This window comes from Boeremia exigua (genome assembly GCF_020726555.1).
Source record: "Boeremia exigua strain MPI-SDFR-AT-0100 chromosome Unknown C7974scaffold_4, whole genome shotgun sequence".
NCBI classification, from domain to species: Eukaryota; Fungi; Ascomycota; class Dothideomycetes; order Pleosporales; family Didymellaceae; genus Boeremia; species Boeremia exigua.
This window is the reverse complement of record NW_025763521.1, coordinates 2,428,535-2,453,024: the sequence shown is the minus strand read 5'-3', so window position 1 is coordinate 2,453,024 and position 24,490 is coordinate 2,428,535. Positions and strand designations below refer to the sequence as shown.

General features: G+C 56.2%; 8 protein-coding genes across 8 annotated transcripts; 3 read left to right on the top strand and 5 right to left on the bottom strand.

The window, feature by feature from the left end:
* Positions 1-516: 516 nt before the first annotated feature.
* C7974DRAFT_306431 (tRNA synthetases class II (A)-domain-containing protein) lies at positions 517-3,536 on the bottom strand (the record flags this gene model as incomplete). The annotated part of the gene is made up of 3 exons (XM_046138081.1): positions 517-696; positions 779-3,414; positions 3,458-3,536. The coding sequence occupies 3 exons, from the start codon at positions 3,534-3,536 to the stop codon at positions 517-519; spliced, it is 2,895 nt and encodes a 964-aa protein (XP_045999530.1).
* Positions 3,537-4,055: 519 nt separating this feature from the next.
* C7974DRAFT_423203 (uncharacterized protein) lies at positions 4,056-4,958 on the top strand (the record flags this gene model as incomplete). The annotated part of the gene is made up of 2 exons (XM_046144370.1): positions 4,056-4,152; positions 4,197-4,958. The coding sequence occupies 2 exons, from the start codon at positions 4,056-4,058 to the stop codon at positions 4,739-4,741; spliced, it is 642 nt and encodes a 213-aa protein (XP_045999529.1). The 3' UTR covers positions 4,742-4,958.
* C7974DRAFT_391303 (uncharacterized protein) lies at positions 4,946-6,283 on the bottom strand. The gene is made up of 3 exons (XM_046141569.1): positions 5,803-6,283; positions 5,624-5,752; positions 4,946-5,532 (listed from the first exon to the last, which is right to left on the bottom strand). Exons 1-3 carry the CDS (start codon positions 5,884-5,886, stop codon positions 5,155-5,157), a joined length of 591 nt encoding a protein of 196 aa, XP_045999528.1. The 5' UTR covers positions 5,887-6,283; the 3' UTR covers positions 4,946-5,154.
* Positions 6,284-6,705: 422 nt separating this feature from the next.
* On the bottom strand, positions 6,706-12,571 carry C7974DRAFT_356588 (uncharacterized protein). The gene is made up of 4 exons (XM_046139600.1): positions 11,415-12,571; positions 10,836-11,319; positions 8,910-10,785; positions 6,706-8,862 (listed from the first exon to the last, which is right to left on the bottom strand). The coding sequence occupies exons 1-4, from the start codon at positions 12,268-12,270 to the stop codon at positions 7,048-7,050; spliced, it is 5,031 nt and encodes a 1,676-aa protein (XP_045999527.1). The 5' UTR covers positions 12,271-12,571; the 3' UTR covers positions 6,706-7,047.
* Positions 12,572-15,988: 3,417 nt separating this feature from the next.
* Positions 15,989-16,826, bottom strand: C7974DRAFT_423200 (uncharacterized protein; the record flags this gene model as incomplete). Its single annotated transcript, XM_046144369.1, has 3 exons — positions 16,468-16,826; positions 16,169-16,419; positions 15,989-16,119 (listed from the first exon to the last, which is right to left on the bottom strand). Exons 1-3 carry the CDS (start codon positions 16,608-16,610, stop codon positions 15,989-15,991), a joined length of 525 nt encoding a protein of 174 aa, XP_045999526.1. The 5' UTR covers positions 16,611-16,826.
* A 212-nt stretch (positions 16,827-17,038) lies between these two features.
* Positions 17,039-21,357, top strand: C7974DRAFT_333328 (uncharacterized protein; the record flags this gene model as incomplete). The annotated part of the gene is made up of 3 exons (XM_046139132.1): positions 17,039-17,303; positions 17,346-17,648; positions 17,742-21,357. The coding sequence occupies 3 exons, from the start codon at positions 17,039-17,041 to the stop codon at positions 20,969-20,971; spliced, it is 3,798 nt and encodes a 1,265-aa protein (XP_045999525.1). The 3' UTR covers positions 20,972-21,357.
* Positions 21,049-21,607, bottom strand: C7974DRAFT_411735 (Rhodanese-like domain-containing protein; the record flags this gene model as incomplete). Its single annotated transcript, XM_046143589.1, has 2 exons — positions 21,049-21,233; positions 21,337-21,607. 2 exons carry the CDS (start codon positions 21,605-21,607, stop codon positions 21,049-21,051), a joined length of 456 nt encoding a protein of 151 aa, XP_045999524.1.
* A 133-nt stretch (positions 21,608-21,740) lies between these two features.
* Positions 21,741-24,336, top strand: C7974DRAFT_391293 (endoplasmic reticulum Oxidoreductin 1-domain-containing protein). The gene is made up of 4 exons (XM_046141568.1): positions 21,741-22,087; positions 22,176-22,318; positions 22,385-24,006; positions 24,057-24,336. The coding sequence occupies exons 2-4, from the start codon at positions 22,202-22,204 to the stop codon at positions 24,163-24,165; spliced, it is 1,848 nt and encodes a 615-aa protein (XP_045999523.1). The 5' UTR covers positions 21,741-22,087; positions 22,176-22,201; the 3' UTR covers positions 24,166-24,336.
* Positions 24,337-24,490: the final 154 nt, after the last annotated feature.

Genomic DNA, 24,490 nt, shown 5'->3' with positions numbered 1-24,490 from the left:
TATCGGAGTATGTATATCAGAGCATGCCCATCACATCACACCCATCAGATCCCACCCACCCCACCAGAGCGCGTCTATCGTGTCACACCAACGCAGTTGAGTTGAAGCATGGCGCTGCATCACACACACCGCACCGCACCGCACCGCACCGCACCGGCAGAAGCATTGCTCCAAAGATGCAAATACTGATCATTCCTGATATGTTGAACATGAGCGTTTCCGGCGTTTGGTGGGTGGTGCTGGGTACAATTACAGCACAACAATGCATAGCACGACACACACACCCGATCAGCAGTCGTACTTACTGGTAGTAGCATTCATAGCAGCACTGGTAGTAGTATCGGTAGCAGCATTCATAGCAGCATCGGTAGCAGCATTCATAGTATCACTGGTATAGCATTCATAGCAGCATTCATAGCAACACTGATAGCAACACTGACAGCAACACTAATAGTCGCATTCATAGCATTCATAGCATCCATAGCATCGATAGCATTGCCAGTCACCCCCCACCCCTTAGACAGCCAACTTCTCAATCCACCGCCTCGCCTCCTCAACACCCTCATCCACGCGCGCAGCCTCAGTCCCCTGCCCAACCGCCGTCGCCGCGCCCGCCTTGCCGCCCGCCTTGCCGCCGATAATCGGCGTTACCGAGGCAGCCCACTGGGGCCCGTCGGCGCCTTTGGCCTTGAACGGCTGTTTGGATTAGCATACACACACGGGATAGTTTTGGAAGGGGGGGTAAGGATAGGGGCGGGTAAGGATATCGCGGACTCACCTCAGAAACATAACACCCATGCACGACCTTCCCCTCCTCGGGGCTGGCAGCGAACAAATACACACTGCGGTCCTTCAGCGCGCTCTTGGGCGCCGACACCGTCTTGACGACCTCGCTGATGGTCTTGCCGACGGACGGCGAGTACGCGACCTTCAGCACGCAGAAGCGGTTCGCGTCGTCCTTGAAATGCGCGGTGACTTGGTCCAGGACGGCCTTCTGCTCGGCTTTTGCGGCGGCTTTCTGCGCGTCGAGCAGGGACTTGGAAATCGCGGCCATGCGGGTGCGGAAGCGGGACTTGGTCAGCGCGGAGATGGTGAGCGCGTTGAGGTCGACCTGGGTGCGCTTCGCGTCGGCTTCTTTCTGGGCGCCAAAGGGGAGTTTGTCGAGGGCGTCGAGGCGCGCGGCGAAGTCGGCGGCGATGCGCTGCACGTCGTAGGCTTCCTGGCCCGTGACGGCGATGACGCGGCGGATGCCCTTTGCGATGCCGGACTCCTCGAGCACGACGAGCTGCTTGATCTCGCCCGTCTTGAGCACGTGCGTGCCGCCGCAGAACTCGATGGAGAGCTTGCTCCAGGCGGCGTTCTTGGGGTCCGCAATCAGGTCGTCGACCGAGGCGCCGACCGAGACGACGCGGACGGGGTCGGGGTACGTCTCGCCGAAGACGGCGCGCAGGCCGTTGATCTCGCGGGCGACGGCGAGCGGGACGTCCTTGGCGAAGACCTGCGCGTCCTGCTTGATGTAGTCCGAGGCGATCTGCTCGACCTTCTCGAGCTCGGCGTCGGTCAGGCCGGCCTTGTGCGAGAAGTCGAAGCGCAGCTTCTCGGGCGCGACCAGCGAGCCCTTCTGGTCAACCTCGTTGCCGAGGACCTCGCGCAGCGCGTAGTTGAGGACGTGGGTGCCGGTGTGGTTGTTGCGGATGGGGTTTCTCCGGAGCTCGTCGAACTCGGCAATGACCTGGCTGCCAACGCTGAGCTCGCCCTCGCCGAGATAGCCGGTGTGCAGGACGTAGCCGGCGTACACCTGGACGTCGTCGACGGTGAAGTCGGCCTCGCCGTCGATGACGAGCTTGCCAAAGTCGGCCTCCTGGCCACCCTGCTCGGCGTAGAAGTTGGTCTTGTCGAGCAGGATGCCGAAGCGCTCGCCCTGGGGGACCTCCTTTGTGCTCTTGAGGAACTGCTTGTTGTGGTAGATGGCCTTGATGGTGGCGGTGATGTTCTCGCGGCCGTGCTTGGCATTGTCGTCGGTCTTGGGGACTTCGGGCATGTTCTCGAGGGCGCCGAGATCGTGGACATCAAGCTTGACCACGACGCCGGCAGCCTTCTTGTCGCCCTTGCTGGCCTCGCGTGCCTTCTCCTGCGCCTCCTCGACCTCCTTGTCGTTGATGTTCAGGCCGCGCTCCTCGGCCATGAGCTTGGTGAGGTCGACGGGGAAGCCGTAGGTGTCGTACAGCCGCCAGACGTCGTCGCCGGGCAGGTCGTTTGAGCCCTTGGCCTTTGCCTTTTGTGCGTATTTTTCGAAAATGACCTCGCCGCGGTCCAGCGACTTGGCAAAGGCCTTCTCTTCCTCGTCAAGAATCTCGATGATGTCCTGCTGCTTCTTCTTGATCTCCGGGAACATGCCGCCCATCTGCTCGACCAGGGTGGGGACGATCTTGGAGAAGAAGTCGCCAATGTCCGTCTCGAAGTACTTGCGGGCGTAGCGGGCGCCTCGTCGCAGGACGCGGCGCACGACATAGCCGCGGCCGACGTTGTTCGGGACGCCGCCGTCAGCGATCGCAAAGGACATCATGCGGACGTGGTCGGCGACGACGCGGTAGGCAGTGTCAATGCCGTCGGCGTCCTCCTTGCCGAACTTGGCGTTGTACGGGCGCGCGCCGGTGATCTCCTGGATGCGGTCGAACAGCGGGGTGAAGACGTCGGTGTCGTAGTTGGACATCTTCTTTTGCAGCAGACACACCAGACGCTCGAAGCCCATGCCGGTGTCGATGTGCTTGTTGGGCAGCGAGCGCAGCGAGCGGTCGGGCTCGCGGTTATACTGCATGAAGACGTTGTTCCAGATCTCAATGACCTCGGGGTCGTCGGCGTTGACCAGCTCAGCGGCGTTCCTGTACTCGCCGTTGACGGGCTCGCGCAGGTCGTAGTGCACCTCGGAGCAGGGGCCGCAGGGGCCCTGGTCGCCCATCTCCCAAAAGTTGTCCTTCATGTTGCCGGGCAGGATGTGGTCCTCGGGCACGCCGACGCTCTTCCACAGCTCGAGGGCTTCCAGGTCCGGCTCGAGGCCGCCGGCGGCGTCGCCCTCGAAGTAGGTGACGTACAGGCGCTTCGGGTCGATGCCGTACACGCCCGTCAGCAGCTCCCAGGTGAAGCCCACGGCCTCCTTCTTGAAGTAGTCGCCGAACGACCAGTTGCCCAGCATCTCGAAGAAGGTGTGGTGGTAGCTGTCCTTGCCGACATCGTCGAGGTCGTTGTGCTTGCCGCCGGCGCGGATGCACTTTTGCGAGTTGGCGGCGCGCTTCAGCTGGGCAAAGTCGGACGACGGGTCGACGGTGCCCTGGAAGATGGCCTTGTACTGGTTCATGCCGGCATTGGTGAACAGCAGCGTGGGGTCGGACAGCGGCACGACCGAGGACGAGGGCACTGCATGGTCAATTGGGCTCTTGATACAACAGGGCAGGCGTACCAAAGGTGTGGCCGCGCTCGGAGAAGTAGTCCAGGAAAGTCTGGCGCACTTTGGCGGCAGGCCACTGTTGGGTCGCCATGGTTGCAGCCGCGCGGGGGATCGAGAGGGTGAAGCGCGCAGCGAGCGTGTGCGGGAGGCGGGCGTGTCGCAGTGCGTGGCCGTGACTCAGATGGGCAGCGCGAGAGAGTGTGTGGAGCATGCCGAAGCAGACGCGCAGGCGGCGGGGCAGCGGCGGGGAGCTACGAGCTCATTTTTGGAGGCATCGCTAGCGGATAAGCCCGCGGTAGTCACTGCAATCTGTGCGTCTGTGTTCGTGTAGGAGACGCCGCAGATTATTTTTTAGTACAGACTGCATGCCCGTTCGCCATGCTGCCTGGGAGTCTGCAGTCCTCAGTGCCTCGAGAATGGCATGGCTGCGTGCTCGGAACGCTTCTGCGCTGTTCTCGAAACGCCCAGAAGCGGGCTCGCTCCTGATAAACACGCGCGACCGCCGCGCCCATCAACCCTCGTGACGACCAGGAAAGTGAGACCGCCCTTGCACAGCCTGTGATGGATGGCGACCGCCATAGCGCCCGGCAGCGACCAACACCGCCATGCGATGACCACACCGCACGGCACGAAGCGGCCGGCTGACAGCGCCGCCGACGGCGACGGCGAGCAGCGCCTGCGCAAACGCTTCGACCGCCTGGCCCTGGGTACGTTGTGTGTTCTGCGTGCCGTGGAAGTGCTAACAGTGTAGACGCCCACGCCAGCAGCGCGAATATCCACGCCAGCAGCGCAGACAGCAGCGCAGCCTACACCCCCGTGCCCGCCGCCGCAACCACACCACCGCCCGCCCCCCATGTGCCCCCCAAGCGCCCGCGCCCGCGCCCGCGCCCCGCCGACTCCATGGCCGTCGACGACACCCCGCACCGCGTCTACATCCACGACCTAGCCGCCGAGCTGTCCGACTCGGACTCGGACGCCGACCGCCCGGTCTTCCTGTCCGACATCGAGAAGCACCTGAGCCGCATCCCGCGCCACGTGCTGCTGGGCCCGCCGCCCGCCCCGACCGCCCACAACCAGGTCGTGCTGTACAATGTGCCCGCGAGCCTGAGCGTGCCGCACGAGCGGGACGGCGTGCGCAAGGCCATTGTGGAGGCAAGGCAGCGCATTAGGGACAGGCAGGTCAGCGGGGTCACCGAGCTGGGGAGGGCGGGAGTGTCTGGGGTGGATAATACAAGTGCTGGGGTAGACAATACAAGCGCTGGGCCTGCGGACGAGGATGCCATGGATCTGGACTGATGGCTACTGGATTGAGATGCTATACTGGACTGAAGGCTGTACTGGACTGAATGGCTATGCACTACTGATTCAAATCATGGCTACACTGCACTGAGATGGCTATACACTGAACAAAGAATAGTTACACACCGCACTGAGAATGGCTACATCATCTAGACGCCAGGCCCGGATAGACTACTACTAATTCGAATTCAAATCATAACCTCATAACCTCGTCAACCCGCACGCATACAAAACCCCCAAGCAACGCACGCAACGCACGCTGAACAGCACTAGCACCGTAATTACAAAAAAGCTAACCCGCACCGCAGTACCAGTACCAGTAACAATTAGTATACCCCCGAAGTACGAACCAGCCACACTTCCCTTTTCATTGCTTTTGCACATCCCGTCCCGCCGCGCCTCACGCCAGCCTACTTGCGAAACCGATCCGTAAACCCCTTCAGCACCGCTTTGGCCTTCTGCGGCGGCCGAGGAGGGAGTCCTTGCTCTGCATCCGCCCCTCCATTCCCTCCACCAGTCGCACCCACAACACCACTGACCTGCTGACCCACCGGCGGCCCACCATACATCCCCATCTCCACCCCGCCAGCGTCCTGCTTCGGCGCCCCGGGCGCAAAGTACTGCGGCGGCGCGTCGCCCGTGTACGTCGGCGGGGCGTCGGTCCAGGCACCCCCGTTGTTGGGCCGGGCGGTGTAGGGGTTTTGCTGGGATGAGGGGGGCGCGTAGAAGGTGAAGTTGTTTTGGGCGCTGGGGGTGTGGCGGTTGAGATCTTGGCGGGAGACGAGGAACTGGTGACATCAGCCTGAGATTCGAAGGATGGGAGAGAAGGACGGATGGATGGGGTTATAAAGGGTGGAAGGGTGGAAACGAATCACTCACCCGATGGTACTTCAACAGCGGCTTCCCCGCCTTCATGCGCCGCCGCGCGTGGATATACCCGCCGATGAACCACAGCATGAACAGCGCAAACAGGCTGCCCAGGATCGACCATTTGATCACCTGCCCGTGCTGCGCTCGCGTTAGTCTCCACACACCTACACAATCATGAATGTGCGTACCGTGGTGTACCAGAACCCCGTTTCGCGGAAACACTCGACCGTGCCGTTGACGTACTCGAGGCAGTATCTCTTCGCTACCGGCATTGTGGATGTGAGATGTGGATGTGTGATGTGTGTGAAGTGAAGTAAAATGCCGATCTCCAACGTGCTCTCCACACAATACAAAGGATGTAAATGATACGAACAACACGCCTCTCGAAGAAATGTAGATGTAGAAGTAAGTCGTAACTCTCAGAATCTCCCTAATAGTAAAAGAGCGACCAGAATCAAAAATCCTCAATCCGAAATTCGAACAAGAAGAAGAAGAACAGCAGGCCCGTCCTCCGCACAGCAACGGCGCACCCAAGGGATAAGGACCGCGCCCCAGAGGTTCCCTCCGCACTGGTGGCGCGGCACACCCGGCGCTGCAAGCCCGGCGCTCCTGCGCTCCGACGTGCGCTCTGTCGCAGCCGCGACGCGCTCCCACGCAGGCTGTTTCGGTGGTCTCGACGCCGTTTCAAGGGCGTGCGCAGGGGTTGCTGCGGCGCTGCGGCGCTGCGGTGCCGACGCGGGGGGGAGTGGTAGCAGGCACGTCACTACGTTCAGCAGACACTTCACTGGGTTCAGGACACGCGTCGCTGGGCGGCCAGCCGCGGAGACATGTTCGTGTCTGCAACACACTCGTCCTCGCGGCCGCGCTGATATAGCAGGCCTGAGGTTGGAGCCGAAGCCGGGAACGTGGTTCGGGCTGGGGATCTGCAACGCTTGCGCGTCGCTAGCGCGCCACACAGGGGCACCTGCCCAACATCACGCCAGCCTTGCCCTGCAGCGCTTGGCTCGTGCCAGCGAGTGGACACGTGTGGCGCGCAGTGAACGAGATGCGGCAGCTGATATCACTTGCAACAGCACAGGGCTTCAGCCAAGGGCTCAGTCTTGCAAAGTCGTGTTGGTCTATCTAACGTATCCGTAGGTATCTACCGAGGGCCGAGAGGACCAGTCTGCGCATGTCCGTGACACGCCCTGGGTCCTCGGAAGCAACGTCCGCCAAGCAAGACCTCGCAAACGAAATGAAGAAACGTGTGGTATCGTGCCACCGGCTCCCTTGCAGTACCCAATAAATCAATGCAATATACCCAGCTGTATACCGGCTGCGCCACAAAAGGCTGCGCCACCTATGCTGCAAATGCTAAACGGGCAGTGACAACTCCTGCCAATGAGCCCAAGGTATCGTAATAGTACAAAACAAAGATAACGAAAGCCAAAAACTCAGTGCAACAAATTACGAAGCGAAGGGCTGGCGCTAGCGCCCGTGTTGGCACGTTCTGTCGGTGCAGACGTTACCATCGGAGCCTCTCGCATCACCGTATCGCGTGGCGTCTCCGGTCGGCCCGCCGCGGGGTTGTGGTGGAGAGTGTAGTGTGGGACTGAGGATGCAGGCGCCGCAAACGGACTCTCGGTCGAACGAGACGAGTGGTACTCGTGAGGGTGTGTGGGCGAGTAGGGCATATTGCGCGGTGAGTGCAAACCGTTGACCATCATCGCATTGTTATTGAGATGCAACGGCGGGGGCGGTCCACTCGAGGGCGGAGGGTAAGGGCGCATTGGGGCCGGTGGCATCTGGGGGTGCACCGGCGCTGCCGAGTGTGGGGGGTATCCGTTGGAAGGAGGATACGGTGCGTGGAAGGGCGCGTGATGGCCGACAGGAGCGTGCGGAGCATATCCTATGCCATTCTGAAGATGGTGTGGAGGATGCGATGGTGCTGGTGGGCCAGGTGGTCCTGCACTGTGCCATGCTGGCAACGGCGGGGGCTGGTTCGAAAGGGCCGGGGGTCCTCCCGGAATGCCCCAAGGCGTGAGTGCTGCGGGAGGTGGCGGTGCCACGAACGCCTGCACAGGAGAGCGGAGAGGGAGTTGTTGGGGCTCTGGGAGAACAGACTTCGACCTCTCTCGCTCGTCGTTCTCATCAATACCCTGCTCTTTCTTCCAGTGGCACTTCTGACATAGGTACGAGCTTCCAGCTGCGACACTCGTGTCTAGATGCAAACGAGGGCTTGTCGATTTGACAGCGGATGGTACGTCGCCCATGGGATGATCAGCAGTGCCGTTCGGCACCTGTCCGTTCTCGAGGCTTGGCTCGCCCACATGCCCGTTGGTCTCGACGCCATTCTGTTTTGGCACATCACCTGCAGCATCTTCGATCTTCCACCACCGTGGGCTAGCATCGACTTTGCACCGCGCACAATTGCGCTCCGGTCTGGGCATCGAAGGTTCTGCAGGCTCCTCTTTGATAGGTAGTCCGGCATTGGAGGTGCGACCCCGAGCAGAAGTGGGTGTCTGAGCAGTGACAGCAGAAGCACGTCGGTTGACGGTTGTTGATACAGGCTGCGAGGTGATTCGCGTTGATTGGTCGACCAGATTGGCTTTGCGTGCTGTTCCCGTAAGCGTCAGGTCCGCCTGCTTGAACTCGCGAGCGAAGAGTTGCAAGGCGATCATGTCCGTGCCCTCCACCTCTTCGTTAACAGGATGCACGGGGGTCTTTGGACTGTGCTCCTTGCACCATATAGCCGCTGCCATAGTGCCCGTGTCCCCATTGAGTGTGACTGTGGGTACGGTGTCTCTTCGGGTAGCCTTGACCGGGGTCATGTCGAAGCCAAAGGTGTAGCCCCGCTCGTGCGCACAGCCGACGTGGAAATTTGCATGGCACTGCAGGCACGACACGCAGGCACCGTGAGAAGTCTTGCAGAGCTTGCAGGTCTGATCGTACCGCAGAGTGCTTGCGCCAACCCCTTCGACCATGTCGAGGCGATTGGCGTTGCTGAACTTCACCTCGGCATGCCAGAGTGCGCAGTACACGTGCACCCAGTTGTTGTCTGCGGTGCGCTTGAGTGGCTCTCGAGGAACAATTGGTCGGCCCTTTTCCTGCTGCCGAGTGCGGTAGTCTTCCCTGGCATTCTCGATGAGCTCTCTCTCCATGCGCTCCTTCTCCCTGTCCCTGTCGCTCTTCTTCTTGTGTGTGACTTTGATCTGCTCATAGAAGTCCTGGTCTGTGATTTTATGGGGACACAAGACGCACTCGTATGTCTGATGACTGTTAGGTCCTGTAAAGAACGTTCTGGCGGAAGACTTACATAGGATACGCTCTCTTTCTTGTCATTCCTGCACGTATCGCAATACCATTTGTTCGACTGTCGACCGTCCTCGACGCCGTAGCAGGCTTTGTGCACCGTCAAGCGACAGGCGGCGCATTCCAAACGTGCGCCATCTGCTGATCGACAAACAGCACAAGGTAACACCTTCAATCGCGGCTGCGCTGGGACAGGCGGCGGGGTTGGGGCCTTCGGCGGTGGTGCAACCTTCTCCTTCTCTTTCCGCTTGGCAAGCTCATTGTTGGGAGTTGAGATACCGCTGTCACCATTTCCAGCGTTGATCTTCTGCTTCTTTTTCGCGGGCTCACCCACGACTTGAGCTGCTGCAGCAGGAAGGTCCAGATATTCCGGTGCGCTGGCCGCAGGAGCAGGGTCAACATGTGCGGCGTAGACTTCTCGGAGCAGCTCTTCATCGATCCTCCTCTTCCAAGCCTTGCCGCCGCCTTGTGCGACTTTCTTAGCAATCTCGTCAACGTTCTCCCACTTGACTGCATATTTGCGCCAAAGGTTCGCACAGCGCAGGCAAAGTGCCACGACATGACCCGACTTGTCCTTGGCGCGACCATCTGCAGGGATCATTTGACCCGGTGATACGCCGGGAGCGCGTCTCCACTGCCGAGAGTGGCGGACGGTGCAGAACTTGCATTGAAAGTTGCGCTTTCGCTGCACAGCTTTCTCGTTATCGAAGGCTGAGTCATCCTGGTTGTCGGCGACATCGTCTAACAGCCGACTCTGCGCGTCGGGTTCAACCCTCTTGCTCTTGCCTTTGCGGTTGCTGTAGGAGCCCCAAATCTCCTTACCTTTCGGGGTTTTCTTCCACATATAGTAGTATCGGACCGCATCTCCATAGAACATGCTTTTGCTGGTGTGCAAGCGGACGCTCCTGATCTCAGAACCAAATTTAGCGACGCCCTCGTTCCACTTCTTCTCTTCATCCTTGGTAAGCTCCGGCTCTTTCAAGTCCTTGCGCTTGTCGAGCTTCTTAACCTGTTTCAATGCAGCGTCGGCATCGTACTGGTGTTTCGTGAATAGTGCCAGCGCTTTGGTGAGGAAGTTAGTGTTGTATGATTCAACGCCAACATGCTTCGCCAGGGCTTTCGCGCGATCCATGTAGGCTTCTAACTGCTCTTCGGTGACTGTCGGTGCATCGTCTTCCCCACGCGTCGAGTGCACTCCCAAGGGGGGCATCTTGAACGTCAACTCGGCGGTGCATTTCGAGTCCTTGTTCGGGAGGTCTTCGCCACGGCGGACATAACCCACAGGTTCGTCCATGACGTGCTTTGGTCGTTTGGCCTTCTCGGCCTTATCCGCTTCAATCGCTGCGACGGTTTCCTTGGTCAGTTTCCCTTCTTTCTTGTTGTTGGTCGACTTGACATAGCGCTTCTTGATCTCTGCCGGCTTGACAAATTCTACAGCCTGGCCGTGCCAAACGTTCACGTTCGCTTGGTGTCGGGGTCCTAATCGAGAGCTAGCGCGTGGGTATATAGCTCTGTCATCGTATTGCAGAGCGTCTTCCACTCGGCAGTGAATGCCCAGGTATCGCATTGGCCACATTTTTGCCAGGGCAATCTCAGCTTGGGTGCCTGGGTGCAGGTCGACTTGACTTTCAGGGTCGGGGGTTGTGGCGCTGTCACTACCAGCCTCCTCTTCTTCTTCGTCGATGACCTCCTCCTCCTCGCCGTCTTCGTTTGTCGCACCCATTAATGGAGTTCTTCGGGCTTCGAGCTTCTTCTCCTGTGCTCTGCTGCATGGCCCGCAAGCCCAGGCAAACCCACGGGACGGCTTTTTCAGTAATGGCGGACGAACACAATTCATGTGATACGTGTTGTGACATACCGCGCACTCTACAGAGTCATTACTAGACACGTTTAGCAAGCAGTGAGATGGAAGGATCTGGCCAAGACTTACGATGCACAGTACCCGACACAGCGCTTACAGGACTTCACCGCGCTAGTCAGTTCTTTCACCCGACTCGTTTCAAGGCAGATGTATTTCCAGCGCTCGTCTAGTGCTTTCTTCACCTTCACCGGAACGTTGATGACCTGTGAAGTAGGTATGACATCGTACCAGCGATGGATGAAGCGATCGAAGACTTGATTGAACCAAAAACTGTCCTTGCCTTTGCGATACTCGTCAAGATCGCCGATTTCGCTTCTGTGCAGGATCTTGCACTTTCCGCGCAAGGAGGCTATGGGGCATACATCCGAGTGCATCGTTGCATACACCAGGCGCGTGTCGTTGTTGTAGCGCCCGACATCCCGTGGACGATAGAACCAGTTGACTCTAAATGAGTCGACACGCTGCTTTGGATCATTCTCTTTGTGAATGAACTCCATAATGCGACACAGGTAGTATGGCTCCCCGGGCGGCTCACACACGAGGTACACTTGGTCTAGACGCCGCATTAGAAATCGCAAGCTAAGCCGCAGGACGTGGCTGGCGCAACATCACAGCTGTCAGCCGCGGCAAAGAAAGGTCAAAACTTACCATTAACGGACAGGGTCTGTCCATCGTCTGCCTGCAATTTGCCGTCTTTCGGAAAGGCACCGCTGAATTCAAATGTCATCATATTAGACTCTCGCGTGTAGGGGGCCGCTGCTGGGGCCTGGACCTGGGCAGCGCGCTTCGCAACTTGGCTTGGCGCGGTCGCACCTGCCTGGATTCCATTTGTGGCATCTTTGGTGGCATTCTTTCGCCGCTTTGATGTGGGTTGCGCTGTGGTGGCCTGAGGAGCTGGTGTAGTTGCCGACGAGCCGGAAATACTGAGGGTTGCTGGTGTGTCTTTAGGGTTGGGTCCGGAGTTACCCCACGGCGCACTACTCTGTGCAGCACCTGCACCTTTCTTCCCACTCACACCTGAAGATTGACCATTTTCGGCTGCCATGGAATTTCGCGACGGAGGATCAGACGCGTTCCCATTCGTCGACGCATGGGCGGTCATCTCAAAATCCATTTCAGTGTCTTCTGCATAGTTGATGCGCGACCTGCCTGGACGATTACGCGATCGCGTTCCATACGGCGCAGCAGCCTCTTCTGAGCCCTTTCTCGAAGGCTGCACTGAATCAGAATCGATGTTTACCGTGTCCTGCGGTGGCTGGTCCACATCCATGGTGGTAGTCGCGTCAGTGGGCCCTTGTGTAGGAGGTTGAGATTCTGATGTAGAAAGTGCAGGCGTTGAATTCCTGGTAGATGGTGATTTGCCGGTTGCTTTGGAAGGTGTGGTACCTTCGGTGGCGTTGGTGTCGTTCACTTCACCGTTGTGCGCGTCGACTTTGCTGTGCACTGAATCCGCATTGACGGCCCCAGACAACTGAGCATCGCCATCCTCTTTCTGTGCATCCATTTCGACGGCCTCCTGCCGTCAGGCAGTCGGTTTGCGAAACGTGTCAGATGATCTTTGTAGCAAGCTCAGACGGGTGCGATGTTAACAAGTTGCCCCGTGAAGAGCGAGTCTCGAGGTCGCATGGAAGGACCAATGGCGTAGAACGCGGAACTTCTGGACTCTGGGATGCCAAAAGTGGCAATGTGGAGGATAATCCACTGTTGGAGGAGTCGAGCGGTTAGTGAGAATCAGTATTGATCCAGAGTCAAGCGCGGAAGCGCGATGGGAAGGATATTTAGAATTGGGTGTGAGGAAGTGTCGGAGGGAGAACTTGGGAGGATCATCGCGGCATTCACGTCCATAGAAGCGTGCGCACGGGCCTGACCTGCCCATTTTCGGTTCTCTCTGCTCTGACGCATGCCATATCAGACAGCTCCTATCGGGACGCACCGCGTTTGTACTTGCTTCGACGCAGGCGTTCCTCCCGAGGAATATCTGCGAGCACACTATGTCGCCCCTTGGCCCGCACCCGATCTGACTTCTACGCATCACAACCGCATACATTGCGCCTTGAGTCGCTGCCCCAGCAAGTCCGGAAGCACGATAGGAAAAAGCCCCGGGCCATGCAAATGCCTTGCTACTGGACGCCGTGATAATCGCCAGATGCTTACTTTCCCCACGGCTGCCAAGGTCGAGGCTGCGCGGTGCTGTCAAAACAATAACAGGACTCTGGTCGTATTAGCTGCGAACCCAAGTTGTTCCGATCGTGGACTGCGATTGGACTGCCTTGTGGTGTCGCTAGTCAGTCCACGAGCACCGTTGGCGACCTCAAGAACTCTAGAAGTGTCGCTAGTCAGTTCACGAGCCCCGTTGGCGACCTCAAGAACTCCAGAAGTGTCGATGTCTTAGTGCGGCCTAGGCGGCGGCAGGGGTGGTGGTGAGGCCCTGAAGGGATCACAAAGAACAGGAACGCGCCCACCAACACTCCCACTGAATTTTGTCCCACCCCAAGATGGCCATCACCAACCTAACAGTGCGGTTTTGAGCAACACTGCCGTCCAAGCGATCGTATTCGCGACTGCTTCGCAGCACCTAAATCTTATCCGGCTTCATCCTTTTGCGGGCCGACCGTGATCAGCACCAGTAACGAAGTGACCCGTCAAAAAAACAGCGAGTCCTCCCTCCTTGCTCAGGCGGCCTTCGTGCGCGGCGGTTCAACTATGCATGCGACAAGGTCCGCGCCGTCACCCAGCGGGGGCAGATCCATTACAACCACGACTGAGGCCGTGTCGAAACTTCAGCCGTGCGCTAACCATTTCTGCCGGGCGCCATGCAACCATCAGCCACCATTCGCTAGACGCGAAAGGGTCTGATTGGACGATCGGGCGCGGCCCTGGACCTCATCTCTTCGGCCACGTTCGCTGTTGGCGTCTACCAGCTCCTCCAACAGTAAGCAGACAGCCGACTGAAGGCTAGATACGACCACCTGCGGTGTGAGGAACTGGTCTCGGTACGAGCGCAGATGGAAAAGGCTTGGCGTGTGCAGTGTTGATGACGCCGACATGCCTCCAAACCAAGTACACAGCTTGATCTCGGCAAACTATTCTGGTTCGTTACGACACGTCCGCTATCTCTTCAGATCCAGCACCCTTGCATCGTGCCCAAAGAACGCATGAGACCCTTCGCTTTAGGTGTATCAGATGCTGCCATTATTATTCAGCCTACCGAGACCGTTAGATCACAGCACTATTGGCCTACTTGGTACAGCGTGCGCAAGCTTGGAGGCACTTCGCATGCGGAAGTGTCGCATGTTGCGCCCTCGACGAGACCTCTCGGCGACCTTTAAGACATGGTTAACAACAGCTCTCTTTCGATCCGAGTATAGCAGCTTGTGGGCAATCACCCCACTAGTCCTCCCTGATGAAAATTCTTGGTTTTCGTTTCGAGCTAAATACACCCCCATCTTTGCTGACGGTATTTTGCTGAGCTGTGTCTATGACTTGCAGTCTGGCACGAAATTTGTCGTTCACGGCGGCCTATTGTCCGACTAAACAACCACGCGCTTGTTAGGAGCACAACCTTGGTTTGCTATGGGCTGAAACCGGTTTGACTGAAGCACTATCCCTGTTATGCAGTGATCGTCTGTCCATATCTCTCATGCGCTGCTCTGCAACAAAGACCGCCTACAAGGCTAATAGATGTAGTGGGTGCCACGACTCCTCCTGCTTCAAACAAGCGAAAGGCCGCGTCGTCTTATTCAGATAAGACCCAAACAGCGAAGTCAAGATTAGCCTCAGAATACAAGAGAAGACCTACTTTGGGGGAGAATTATGAAAGCTGAAGAAGCCACCACATGGAAGTCAACGTATATGAGATGGGCGACATGCAACTACTTATCGCTGGTCGCGCTTTCCTGACGTAACATAGCTCTCAAGTTTCAGAAAAAACGGCGGATAAAACCCTAAGCTTACCAACTTTACAGAATACTGAACTTGTAGCAATCATCATACCTATAAGAGCTTCCTATATTGTAAGTAAAAAAGTATTTTATAGAGTTTGTTAGTATTTTCCCTACTTAACTGTCGTGTGGTGTACTTGGCTTATATTCTCAGTTCGCCATTTATTCTGCAACGTGAGAGCATAACTTGCACGTCACATCAACGAGCTAGTCTCCTGAAGTAGCCACCTTCCCCACGTCCCTCCTTCTTTGCTATCGTGCGTCCGGAAATGACTGATCTAGCAAAGGGCGCCCTTCGCTGGCATATTGTATATATAGAGGTCATTCCATAATTGACTCGCCATTAACATGTTGTGATAGTAGTGTTCTGTGAAGACAAGGGTATTGATCCTTCTTGTTTGATGAGGCACCCAACATCCATGTTTTAAGTGGCACCAGTGCATCCACCTTGCGACCTTAGATCGACCTCTCGTATTGCGAAAAAAGGGGACCAGTTACTATCATCTTTCAATTCGTATACTTTTGCCAGGAGATATCCTGGCATTTACGGTCCTTTGCTAGCAAAACATGTTGTAGCTTTCAACCGGTGACTTACAAATCTTTCCCGGATCTGCCCTGGGACCTGCGCAGGTGCCAAGTGTTGATGACTCGTCGCCCATCTTCCAGAATTTCGAGAGAAGTACATACCCGTCTCCCGACAGGTTCTCCCAAGGATAGATGTTGGGTATATGGCAAACTACAGTTGTTGTCAAAACTGCCATAGGATCGGTGTGATTTGTAAAGGTCGTGCAATCACAGATCAGGTAGAAAATCACGCTGGGTATCAAAATGCGAGGCTCGGCAAAGCTTCGCGGCATGATAGCTCGGTCTCGGTAACGGCTTTCACGGTACGAAGTGGAAGTCATGCCGGCCTCCTGCTTCTTTTGTACGTCATACAATCGGAACACCTGACCCGTGTACAACTTCATCCATTATCGACGCTATCTCACTAGCCAGTCACTCTCATATCGATCCGCCGCGCAGACGCCAGCCCTGTCACATGCAAGATGCTGTCAAGCAAGAGCAGGTAAATCGTCAATAGTACGTTGGAAACCATCACACAAACGTTACGCGTCTACGCACTACTGCCGTAACCTAGCATGCGACGCACGTTGTCGACGCTTTACCCCTCAGTTGTACCACCGCACTCGATACATGGATCGAAAGTTCAAGTCCTTAATGCACGACCCACTACAGCTAAAGCAGCGGTTTGTTTTCTTGCTGAAAACCTTCAGATGACATCTACAAGGCGAAGACAGCGAGGAGACCAGCGAGACCAGCACCACCGAAGTGAGCAGAGACGAAGTTGGCAGCACCAGTAGCCGCAGCACTGGAGCCAGTCTGGGTACCGGAAGAACCAGTGCCGGATGCGCCTGCGTAAGTGTCAGTCTAAGTCAATTGCTACAAGTCATTTCAACCTACCAGTCGCAGCAGCAGTGCCGGAAGCACCGTTGGAACCAGAGACAGCGGCGGAGGCTGCGCCGCCGGGGACGGCCGCACCGGTCTGGGAGGAGGGGAACAGCTTGGCAATGCAGCCCTGAACACAGTCGGAGTACTTCTGGGTGGCTTCGGCGGAACCATCACCCTGGTCGCACTTCTCAGCGCACTCCGTGGTCTCTACGGCCTGGGAGGAGTTGGGGCGGGCAATGCCTAAGCAGCTGGCCTGGCAGGTGCTGGACTGTGTAAGCGCGTTTAATGGGGCGGAGTCAAATTGTCCTTACACATCACCAGCAGAGCAGGCCGAGACACAGCTAATGGAGGGGGCAACCGCGGGGGCAGATGTAGTCGCAGGAGCGTCAGTGATGACGGAGGACTGGGCGAGCGCGCCGGCAGCGAAGGCGAGGAGGACAGCGGTGTACTTCATTTTGGATGTTTGGTCGCGTGATGCAGTTGAAATGTTCGAGAAACGAGAGTATTGTTTATTAGTAGGTGTATTGGTAAATTACAGCGAGTGAGTGTTATGCAATTGAAGAAGTATCTGTGCAAAAAACGAGTGTACAGAAAGTGCTGGAGGGACTACCCGAAATTCTGGGGAAGAGCCAGCTTTATTGACCGTTGCAAAGGGGCGCCATGAGCCCACGGGCGAATTAGCACTCGCAAGGATATATTGGGACCACACCAAACCCTTTGAGGCCTGGTTGCTTGCGGGCTTGGTACTCATTTAATGCAGGTCGGAAGCAATGGCAAGGGTCTTTCTCGCCTGATCGGCAAAGAAACGCGCTAGTCAAAACAACGCGTTAACTTTAGGCATCGTTGCCACTGTTGAAACAACCATTGATGCCGTGCGACACTATGTCGGATAGCGATGACTACGGCGACGGTTACGACGACACTGAGTTCTTCAATGCGGCGACGCAGGTCGAAACAGACGACACGCCTACATTCCAGCCGTCGCCACGAGCAACCAAGCGCCGTAAGATCAGTGAGGCACGTGACAAGGCCAAGTCCATTCCGTCCAAGCAGACACCGAATCGACGACGACAACCATTCGCAGGGTCATCTGACGAAGACGTCTCTGATTTTGCAGCCAACAGCGGCAATGAGTCCTTCAATGCACGTGGCGACGATGATTCGGCTGCAACGATTGAGGAACTGCAAGGAAAGCGGCCATCAACTCGCAATAAGAGGGCCACATCCAAGCAGCATGACGGAATAGACGGGGAGGATATATCGCCTGTACGAGCTACAGTAGCTCAGAAACGGCGAGAGCGCATACATATCCCGACAGCAGACCTTGATATGACAGACGTCTTCTTCACCCAACCGCCACGAGAGCATTCTCCGCCGTGGAAGCCTAGAGGCGCAATCTGGGCGAAGCCGACCAGTATCGGAGTGCACAAAAACTCCGCGGAGCCTACGAGGCGGAGCGGACTGGATACAATGAAAACCATGGCCTTGCCTAGTAGGCGGTCAATCTCATCACGGCCGAGCGCACCAGTCTCGAATGCCACCAAGGATTCTGAATCTGCTCCCGGGGATGATCAGCTCGCTCAAGCTCCCGCAGTTGCTGGCGCGTCGGCAGCTTATGATTACACGCAGGACCTCGCTGACCTACCCTCTGATGCGTTCTCATCCTCAGCAGGATCACCGCAAAAGCCGGACGCGGACGACGTCACCTTTATGTCGGAAACTCGTACAAGAGTCATGGCACCTCAGACCGGGTTGCGACAAACTACTTTATTTGGAAGACAGGGTGTCGACGGTCAAATTCCACCATCGCAACTAAACAAGCGTTACAATTTTGTCGTCGACCAAAGGCAGGAGCCTCCAACTCACCACAAACTCGACCAGGAAGCCCTGAAAACATGGGTGTATCCGACAAACCTGGGAACTATCCGCGATTATCAGTTTAACATCGTGCAAAGAGGTTTGTTCCACAACCTCCTCGTTGCTTTGCCTACCGGACTAGGAAAAACCTTCATTGCAGCAACAGTCATGTTAAACTGGTATCGCTGGACAGTCGACTCGCAAATCGTGTTTGTTGCGCCAACTAGGCCGCTTGTGGCCCAGCAGGTTCAAGCTTGCTTTGGTATCGCTGGTATCCCTCGATCCGCTACCACTATGCTTACGGGAGGAATCAAAACCGGGATAAGATCAGAGGAGTGGAAGAGCAAGCGTGTGTTCTTCATGACACCACAGACACTGTTGAACGACCTCAAGCACGGGTACGCAGATCCCAAGAAGATTGTCCTCATTGTAGTCGATGAGGCGCATCGCGCGACCGGATCATACGCATACGTAGAGGTAGTCAGCTTCCTTCGACGCTTCAATCAGAGCTTCCGTGTTCTGGCTCTCACAGCTACTCCAGGCGCCGATGTCGAGGCGGTCCAAAAGGTCATCGATGGGCTTGACATCTCGAAGGTGGAGATTCGAACCGAAAACTCAATGGACATCTGCAGCTACGTGCATCAGCGTAGGGTTGAGAAACGCGTCTTCCAAAACAACGAGGAGATGGAGATGTGCATGGACTTGTACAGCCAGGCTTTGCAGCCATTGGTCAACCAAGTCGCGGGAATGGGGGCGTATTGGAGCAACGATCCGCGAACACTCACGCCGTTCGGTTGCACGCAGGCAGCAAGCAAATGGGTAAACGAGACTGGGCGGCATGCGAACCAGGGTGTGAAGAACATGGTCCGCACTATCCTGACTCTGCTGGCATCTATTTCTCACGGCATGGATCTGCTCAAGTTTTATGGCATGGCGCCCTTCTACACAAAGCTCAAGGATTTCAGGGACGATAGCGAAAAGACGAAGTCAAAGTATAAGAAGCAGATTCTTGATAGCGACGCTTTCAAGAAGCTCATGACTCGGCTAGAGATGTGGCTCAACGATGAGACCTTTACCGGACACCCCAAACTCGAGTACGTGCAGGAGTGCATCCTAGAGCACTTTGTCAATGCTGGCGATGGACCAAACGCTTTGCAGACCAGAATCATGGTTTTTGCTCACTTCCGAGATAGCGCTGAAGAGATTGCTCGCATATTAAAGAAACACGAGCCCATGATCCGGCCTCGTGTGTTTGTTGGCCAAGCAGCAGCAAAGAACTCGGAAGGCATGAATCAAAAACAGCAACTTGAAGCAATCGAAGACTTCAAGGCAGGCAAATTTAACACCCTAATTGCCACCTCCATCGGCGAGGAAGGTCTCGACATCGGTGAAGTCGATCTCATCATCTGTTACGACTCAAAGGCGTCACCGATCCGCATGTTGCAGAGGATGGGGCGTACTGGTCGTAAGCGCGAGGGAAAGATCATCATGCTTCAAATGCAAGGAAAGGAGGAGAACGATGCCAACAAGGCCAAAGACAGCTACGAAAAGATGCAAGAGCTCATTGCAAACGGGTCCCATTTTACGTTTCACGATGAAACATCCCGAAGGATTGTACCAACGGATGTTAAACCTGTTGTCGACCGCCGGATCGTCGACATCCCTCCAGAGAACTCACAGGGAGACTGGCTTCCCGAGCCCAAAAAGAAGGGTCGAGTAAAAAAGCCTCCAAAGAAGTTCCACATGCCGGATGGTGTTCTGACCGGCTTCGTTACCGCGGGGCGGATGGACGAAGAGATCGTCCCTAAGGGACGTGGCAAGAAAGCGCCTGTTATCACGTACCCAAGCGAGGAGGCGATAGAGATACCATCATTCGAATCGGTGCTGCTAAACGAAATAGAGACGAACGATCTAGAGAGGCGGTTTCAGACTGTGTACGATGACGACGACGCACCGATGGTTAGTGCTCTGGATCTCGGTCAATACGCTGATCATCAGCGGACGTTAACCAAGACACACCTTCTGTCAATATCCGGACGAAACACACGGGATTTTGTAGCAATGATGCAGCGCGTCCACGATATGGACACCAACCGTGTCGAGTCCTTCAAACAAAACCTCCACCTTGCCGATTACGAGTCGGATAGTTTGGACAGCAATAGTCTCATCGCAGATACAGCAGCGCGGCCGGCGATACGCGACGATATGTGGGCTGATGATGATCCTGCATCACAGGAGATCGTCAAGTCAAAAGCAAAAAGCAAAGCCAAACCAAAGGCAGCACCAAAGCCAAAAGCCAAACCTGAATCCCAACCAAAGGCGAAAGTACCGCTGGAGGCCCCCGCTGCTCGTGGCCGCCCACGGAAAGAAGCCGCCACAGTAATTGCTGCATACACGCCAGTTCGACCGTCGAATGTAATCTTGCAAACACCACAGACAAGAACACCCGATTGGGGGGTATCGGCACTGGCTGCGGAGGGCGAGGGCTCGTCGCCACCTCCTACAGATCCTCGTTTCCGTATAGCCTCGCAAGCGGATACTATAGGCTCTCAGGATAGCATGGCTGGTATGGAGGCGGAAGATAACTCTCTCTGGAGATTGGATTCAGACCTTCAAAGTTTCATTGTCGACAGCACAGTTGTGGAAGAAGAAGTCCCGGCATCGAGTCTGCCCAACCTTGACTTCAATGGCCTCGGAAAGGCCACACAGGCGATGATCAGATCCGCTACAAAGACAAAGAGACCCGCAAGAGCCGAGAAGCTCTTCACTAGCGACGTTACGGACAACGACGCGGTGGTTAGCAGCGACAGTGACAACGATGCACCTTTGCTTGACCCGGGCAAAGGTGCAACTAGAAAGCACATTTGTGTTATAGACTCTTCGGAGGTGTCTTCGCCGGTAAAACAGAGGAAGAGAGCGCGAAGGGTGGTTTTGGATGACGACGATGATGATGAATGAACCTTACATGCATGTATATCAAGACACTAGATGGCTCTGCCAGCGTCGCAGCAATGATACCTTTTTCGCACTTTGGCTTATGCAAATTGTTTCCAGTACTCGGGTTCAAAGCCTTCCAGTTGCTGCGTGTACAAATTCCCAGCTTTGACCCAGCCTTTGATGCCGCCTTCAAGGGTCAAAGACTGCAATTGATTGTCGTCTTGTTCGGCAATGTAGTCTGCGAACCAGCCTGAACAGCGCGGGCCTCTGCCATTTGACGAACCTAACACGTTTCAGCCACCGTGCAGTCAGCGAGGCGAACACCCGGCAACAGCATGACACTGGGCTCACATTCCCCACATCATCAATGGAGTTGCGTTACTTACCACAATAGAACGCAACCTTCTTCACGCCTGCTCTCTTGCACAAATCAAACAATACGGCCCGGTTCATGTAGAAGCTGTGAGCAGGCAGATTGAGGCTGCCTTTGATGGTGCCGCCCTCGAAGTCTGTTCGACGCACATCGACCAAAAGCAGGTCACCAGAGCTGAGGACAGGCAATACCTCCTCACGTGTGATGGTTGGTGCTGTCGCACGTGGCGCTGGGAATGCATCGTGCCAGTTAGGCTTGGGGTGGTCTGTCGTCGCGCTGTTCATTTGTACCAAGACCTGCAATCTAACGCCGCTGATTGGAGTCGGTGCCTGCACTAGTCAGGAGATTTTTCAAGGATGGGTATGTTGAGGTTGAGGCTCTGGCTCAGCCCTACTGCGTGGCATCCGCGGCTAGTGGCATCTGTCAGCTCCGCTCCTCCCCTAACGCCACTGCGGGTTCCGTGGATGGTCCGATCAACGTGTGATTAGACGACCGGTCCGGCGACGTTATTAATCCAACTTGCAGTCTGTCCTTTCCACAGCTCGCTGCCTGCCGCTTAGTGCGTGTTCTTCATATAGTCACGCCGTGTCCTTCATTTACGCAGATCGTCCGTTTCGACTTAGATTGCCTATTGCGGCCACGCCTACCCTCAGCGCCCGGCCCAGTGCTCCTGCCATTTGTGTCGACGGCGTTTCAATGCACTCTGGCCTCTTGTCATACCCCACACCAATATCCGGCCGTTAATCTTCCGGCGACTCTTAATTGTGAGTGTACCCGGCATCGCGAGTCGCAGAGCTACAATCGCTTTGAGACTCACATCGCAGACGTTTGCTGACCGGAGGACTGTAGTAGCACATTTGAGCTAGCTAGAAGACAAAATGCGCACAGCATCGCAGGTGTTCTACCTGGCAGTCTTCTCGCTGCTGGGTAGCTCGCACGCTGCCAGCCATGCCGCGCCTACAAAGTCCAAATCCCCGCCACCAAACGTCTGCAATGTAAGCAAAAAAGCGACCCCCGCGGCCACACACACCTATAGTGACGGTACTGAGACTACTTTCCAGCTGGAGCCTGGCGCGATCGTGTCAGACGCCTGCGCAAGCTACAGCACCCTCGAGCAGCTGAACGAAGCCGTACACCCCTACCTGCACTCGATTACGCAAGACACCGACTTCTTCTCGCACTACCGCCTGAGTCTGTACAGCAAGAAATGCCCCTTTTGGGACGACGAGAACGGGATATGCGGCAACGTGGCATGCGCAGTGAATACTTTGGATAACGAGGAGGACATTCCGCTGGTTTGGCGCGCGAAAGAGTTGGGACGTCTGGAGGGGCCCACGGCGCATCACCCTGGCAAGAAGGAGCAGAAGGAAGACAGGAAAAGGCCGCTTCGTGGCAGCTTGGGCGAAAATGTCGATGAGAGCTGCGTAGTCGAATACGATGACGAGTGCGACGAGCGCGACTACTGCGTACCCGACGACGCGTTCGCTCCGGCCAAGGGCGACTACGTCTCTCTTGTGGACAACCCGGAGCGCTTCACAGGATACGCTGGTGTGGGTGCCCAGCAGGTCTGGGAGGCCATCTACCGTGAAAACTGCTTCAGCAAGCCTCCGAAAATGGCTCCCGGACAGTCCGGTGGACAATCCAACCCACTAGGGGCTTCACCGTTTGGTGGATTTGGCAATCAGCAGCAAGTAATGGCAGCGAACCAGCTGCGGAACGTCATGAAAGAGGGGGGTGTTCAGCAAAAGGTTCAATCCGCAATCGCCCACGGAACGGCTGTGGCACGTCTCGATCCCGTCGAGTTTGACGACACCTGCTTGGAAAAGCGAGTCTTCCACCGCGTTGTTTCGGGCATGCATGCGTCTATCTCTACGCACCTGTGCTGGGATTACCTAAACCAGACAACCGGCCAATGGGGACCAAATCTTTCCTGCTACGAACAACGACTCCACAACTACCCCGAACGCATCTCCAATATCTACTTCAACTACGCGCTTGTCATGCGCGCGGTAGGAAAGATCAAGCAGCACATCCAGGACTACTCCTTCTGTTCTGAGGATCCTGAGCAGGATCTGCGCACCAAGAACTCTGTTCTACGTCTTGCTTCCGCGCTCCCTTCAGGTCCCGAGATTTTTGACGAGACCGTCATGTTCCAAGACCCAGATACTGTTGCTCTGAAGGAAGATTTCCGTAACCGCTTCAGGAACGTGAGTAGAATCATGGACTGCGTTGGCTGCGACAAGTGCCGCCTTTGGGGCAAGTTGCAGACGAACGGCTACGGCACAGCCCTCAAGGTGCTGTTCGAATTCGATGAGAACGACTCTTCAAAGGACCCCCCGCTCCGCAGGACCGAACTCGTTGCACTCATCAACACCATGGACCGTCTTTCCCATTCACTATCAGCCATCAAAGAGTTCCGTCGCATGATCGACGAGCGTGAAGGTATCCCTAAAGCGGTTGTCCCTGTATCGCAAGAGCCTTCCCAGGGCGTCCTCAAAACGAAGCTTGCACTGGAAAAGAAGGAACCCGAGATGAAGTACAGGGACGACGGCCTTCCCGACTTCAATCGCGACTGGGATGCCAGCAAGATGACGGTCTGGGAGGAGGTGGTTGCAGAGTGGCAGCTGGTGATGCGTGTCTTCAGATACGTCTTGGTCCAATGGTATTACATGCCGAAGAAGTTGTAAGTCACGCGTCTCACGCACTTACAGGAATGTCACTAACATCTCACAGTGGCACAATTGCTGTTCTTGAGGCCAAGCGCCTGTACGACTGGTGGGTAGGCACGGTGCCCGGCGAGAGGAGCTGGGAGATTTACATCCCTAGACGTGACGAGATATAGGTATTCGTCTCAGAGCCACTACATGTATCGCTCTCTCTAAAGTGGTATTTTTTGCATAGCACAGGCGTTCAACTTAGGTTTGTTGGCATTGGATTGCGTTGTTATATACTACTAGCCATTTGGGCTCTATCAATATCCAGATATATCCAACCTGAACACAATTGCACACAACGTTCGTTACATGTATCTGCGTGATCAACCCTTCCGTCGCGCGCCTTTCCGGCCACGATACGTCATTACACTCGTACTCACGCTGGCATCTCGGCCAAACCGCGCGCCTCAGCTTCAGCGCCCTCGCCAAACCGCCATTTCGCCCGACCGGTCT

What these genes read in the sequence shown, in the direction of transcription:
- C7974DRAFT_391303 (XM_046141569.1), bottom strand. Translation starts at nt 5,886, where the DNA reads ATGCCGGTAGCGAAGAGATACTGCCTCGAGTACGTCAACGGCACGGTC. An exon ending in CGGGGTTCTGGTACACCACG is followed by an intron (nt 5,753 to 5,802) that starts GTACGCACATTC and finishes ACGCGAGCGCAG; the next exon opens with CACGGGCAGGTGATCAAATG. An exon ending in CGCTGTTGAAGTACCATCGG is followed by an intron (nt 5,533 to 5,623) that starts GTGAGTGATTCG and finishes TGATGTCACCAG; the next exon opens with TTCCTCGTCTCCCGCCAAGA.
- C7974DRAFT_356588 (XM_046139600.1), bottom strand. Translation starts at nt 12,270, where the DNA reads ATGGATGCACAGAAAGAGGATGGCGATGCTCAGTTGTCTGGGGCCGTC. An exon ending in ACAGACCCTGTCCGTTAATG is followed by an intron (nt 11,320 to 11,414) that starts GTAAGTTTTGAC and finishes TGCGGCGTCTAG; the next exon opens with ACCAAGTGTACCTCGTGTGT. An exon ending in AGAAAGAGAGCGTATCCTAT is followed by an intron (nt 8,863 to 8,909) that starts GTAAGTCTTCCG and finishes AACAGTCATCAG; the next exon opens with ACATACGAGTGCGTCTTGTG.
- C7974DRAFT_391293 (XM_046141568.1), top strand. Translation starts at nt 22,202, where the DNA reads ATGCGCACAGCATCGCAGGTGTTCTACCTGGCAGTCTTCTCGCTGCTG. An exon ending in CGCCACCAAACGTCTGCAAT is followed by an intron (nt 22,319 to 22,384) that starts GTAAGCAAAAAA and finishes ACTACTTTCCAG; the next exon opens with CTGGAGCCTGGCGCGATCGT. An exon ending in TATTACATGCCGAAGAAGTT is followed by an intron (nt 24,007 to 24,056) that starts GTAAGTCACGCG and finishes AACATCTCACAG; the next exon opens with TGGCACAATTGCTGTTCTTG.